At 46.9% G+C, this 3,032-nt stretch overlaps 1 protein-coding gene across 1 annotated transcript in view; it reads right to left on the bottom strand.

Moving 5' to 3' along the window:
• Positions 1-2,371: 2,371 nt before the first annotated feature.
• POLR3C (RNA polymerase III subunit C) overlaps positions 2,372-3,032 on the bottom strand; it is a 13,399-nt gene continuing 12,738 nt past the window's right edge. The window contains 1 exon segment of the mRNA XM_031064840.1: positions 2,372-2,552. Within this exon segment, the coding sequence (XP_030920700.1) occupies positions 2,429-2,552 (124 nt within the window). The 3' untranslated portion in view covers positions 2,372-2,428.

The raw sequence follows: 3,032 nt of genomic DNA, 5'->3' as shown, positions 1-3,032 counted from the left end.
CAAAAATCCATGCTTCAGCCTAAAAATCCATTATTTTAGTCAAAAATTCCACTATTTCAGCCCAAAAATCCAGTATTTCAGCCCAAAAATCCATTGTTTCAGCCTAAAAATCCATTATTTCAGCCCAAAATTCCAGTATTTCAGCCTAAAAATCCAGTATTTCAGCCCGGAATTCCAGGATTTTAGCCTCAAAAATTCCAGGATTTCAGCCCCAAAAATTCCAGTGTTTCAGCCCAAAAATCCATGGGTTTAGCCCAAAATTCCATTATTTTAGCCTAAAAATCCATCATTTTTGGTCCAAAAATCCACTGTTTCAGCCCAATAATCCAGTGTTTCAGCCCAAAATTCCATTATTTCAGCTCAAAAATCCATTATTTTAGCCCAAAATTCCAGTATGTCAGCCCGAAATTCCAGCATTTTAGCCCCAAAAATTCCAGCATGTCAGCCCCAAAATTCCCACATTTCAGCCTGAAATTTTGTGGATGTCACCCAAAAATTCCCACATTTCAGCCCCAAAAATCCAGGATTTGAGCCCCAAAAGTTCCAGGAATTCAGAAGAAAAAATCCATTATTTCAGCTTGAAATTCCAGCTTTTTAGCCCAAAATTCCAGGAAAAAAATTTCAAGATTTTAGGCCCAATTTCAGTCCCCCAAAATTCCCACATTTCAGCCTGAAATTTTGTGGATGTCACCCAAAAATTCCCACATTTCAGCCCCAAAAATCCAGGATTTGAGCCCCAAAAGTTCCAGGAATTCAGAAGAAAAAATCCATTATTTCAGCTTGAAATTCCAGCTTTTTAGCCCAAAATTCCAGGAAAAAAATTTCAAGATTTTAGGCCCAATTTCAGTCCAGAATTGTGGGATTTCGGTCCCAATTTCCAGGATTTCAGGCCCAATTTCTGTGTTTGGAATTCTGCTCCCAATTTGCCGAATTTCAGTGCCCAGTTCCCGGATCCAGCCCCAAAATTGGTGAATTTTATCCCAATTTTTGGGCTTTCAGCCCCAGCCACAGGACTTCATTCCCATTTCCATCTCTCAGGCACAATTTTGGGGATTTTGGCCCCCGATCTGTCGGGTTTGGTGCAAATTTGGACGATTTCAGCCCCAGTTTGAGGATTTTTTACCCCAATTTCTGGCTTGGGGTGGGGTGGGTGGAAATGGGGGGTTTTTTTGCACAAATTTAAGGGATTTTCCCCATTTTTCCCTCTTTTTTTCCGTCGGGTTTGAGCTCGGGGCTGGTGGCAAAGTGGGGAGGGGGTGAGGGTGAGGATCCCCCAATTTTTGGAGAAAGGCTTAAAAATAAAATTAATTAAAATTTCAGCCTTTTGTAACAATTATTTAATTAAGAATCGTTTGCTGGGGTGGCAAATTAGGGGGGGGGAGACCCCAAATCCAAGTGGGGCCCCCCCAAAAATCCTCCAGGACACGGGGACACAAATTTTGGTGTCTCTGTCCCCGATCTGGGGGTGACAGGGACCAGATTTGCTACAAAAGGAGTTTTATTTGCTAAAAATAATCCCAAAATGGGGAAATTTCTGTGTACAAAGAGCCCCCGGGATGAATTTTGGGACCCTGGGATGAATTTTGGGCCCCTGGGATGGATTTTGGTACAAAAGGAGTTTTATTTGCTAAAAATAATCCCAAAATGGGGAAATTTCTGTGTACAAAGAGCCCCCGGGATGAATTTTGGGACCCTGGGATGAATTTTGGGCCCCTGGGATGGATTTTGGGCCCCTCTCTTCCAAGCAGAACCCTTGGTTTCCCAGGGAAGGGGCTGCCGCTGGTGCTCAGGGCTCTGACGCCGCTGAAACTCCGCGATGCTCGGGATGCCCCAGACCCGGCCTGGCACCGGCGCCAGCTCGGGCTGGTTCCACAGCGCCAAGCGTGCCCTGCAATCTGCCAGCAGCAGCAGCCTGGCACACAGCGGCGTTGGCAAGCGCTCTTTATTCTCCTCAGCAGCACAAGCACGGCGGGCAGAGGTATCTGCTCCCTGTCCCCGTCACTGTCCCCGTCACTGTCCCCATCGCTGTCCCCATCGCTGTCCCCATCGCTGTCCCCATCGCTGTCCCCATCGCTGTCCCCATCGCTGTCCCCATCGCTGTCCCCATCGCTGTCCCCATCGCTGTCCCCATCGCTGTCCCCATCGCTGTCCCCATCGCTGTCCCCATCGCTGTCCCCATCGCTGTCCCCATCGCTGTCCCCATCGCTGTCCCCATCGCTGTCCCCATCGCTGTCCCCATCGCTGTCCCCATCGCTGTCCCCATCGCTGTCCCCATCGCTGTCCCCATCGCTGTCCCCATCGCTGTCCCCATCGCTGTCCCCATCGCTGTCCCCATCGCTGTCCCCATCGCTGTCCCCATCGCTGTCCCCATCGCTGTCCCCATCGCTGTCCCCATCGCTGTCCATGGCCTCGTTCCTGCCCTGCTCCCTCACGGCCTCCTCGTGGTGCTCTCGATGAACGACTCCAGCACGAAGATGGTCTCGTCCACCTGGTTCTCGCTGGCGTCGATCCTGGGGACACACAGCGATGGGCAGGGTCCCCAGGGCCCACCCCTGTGCCCACCCCCCTTGGCACAGACATCTTCCATCTCTTCCTCTCCTTAAGATTTTTTCTCTTTTATCTAATCCTTTCCTTAAGATTTGTTTCTCCTGAGAAGCCTCAGGAACAAAATGTGAACAATGATTCTCTGCTGCTGGGGGATGCAACAGGTGCATCTGTGATTGGCCTCATGTGGTTGTTTCTAATTAATGGCCAATCACAGTCCGGCTGGCTCGGACTCTCTGTCTGATATATAAATATATATAAGCCTTTGTTTTTCATTCCTTTTTTTTGCTATTCTTAGCTGGCCTTCTGATGAAATCCTTTCTTCTATTCTTTTAGTATCGTTTTAATATAACATGTAATATATTACGTGTTATATTATATAATATACATAAATATAAATCTATATAAATAATATACATAAGTATAAATTTATATAAAAATATAAATATATATTTATATTCATTATTACATGTTATTATATATTATGT

Source organism: Geospiza fortis, unplaced genomic scaffold (genome assembly GCF_000277835.1).
Source record: "Geospiza fortis unplaced genomic scaffold, GeoFor_1.0 scaffold375, whole genome shotgun sequence".
Lineage (NCBI taxonomy): Eukaryota > Metazoa > Chordata > Aves > Passeriformes > Thraupidae > Geospiza > Geospiza fortis.
Note: the sequence above shows the minus strand (reverse complement) of the source record. Positions and strands in the feature narration are given on the sequence as shown.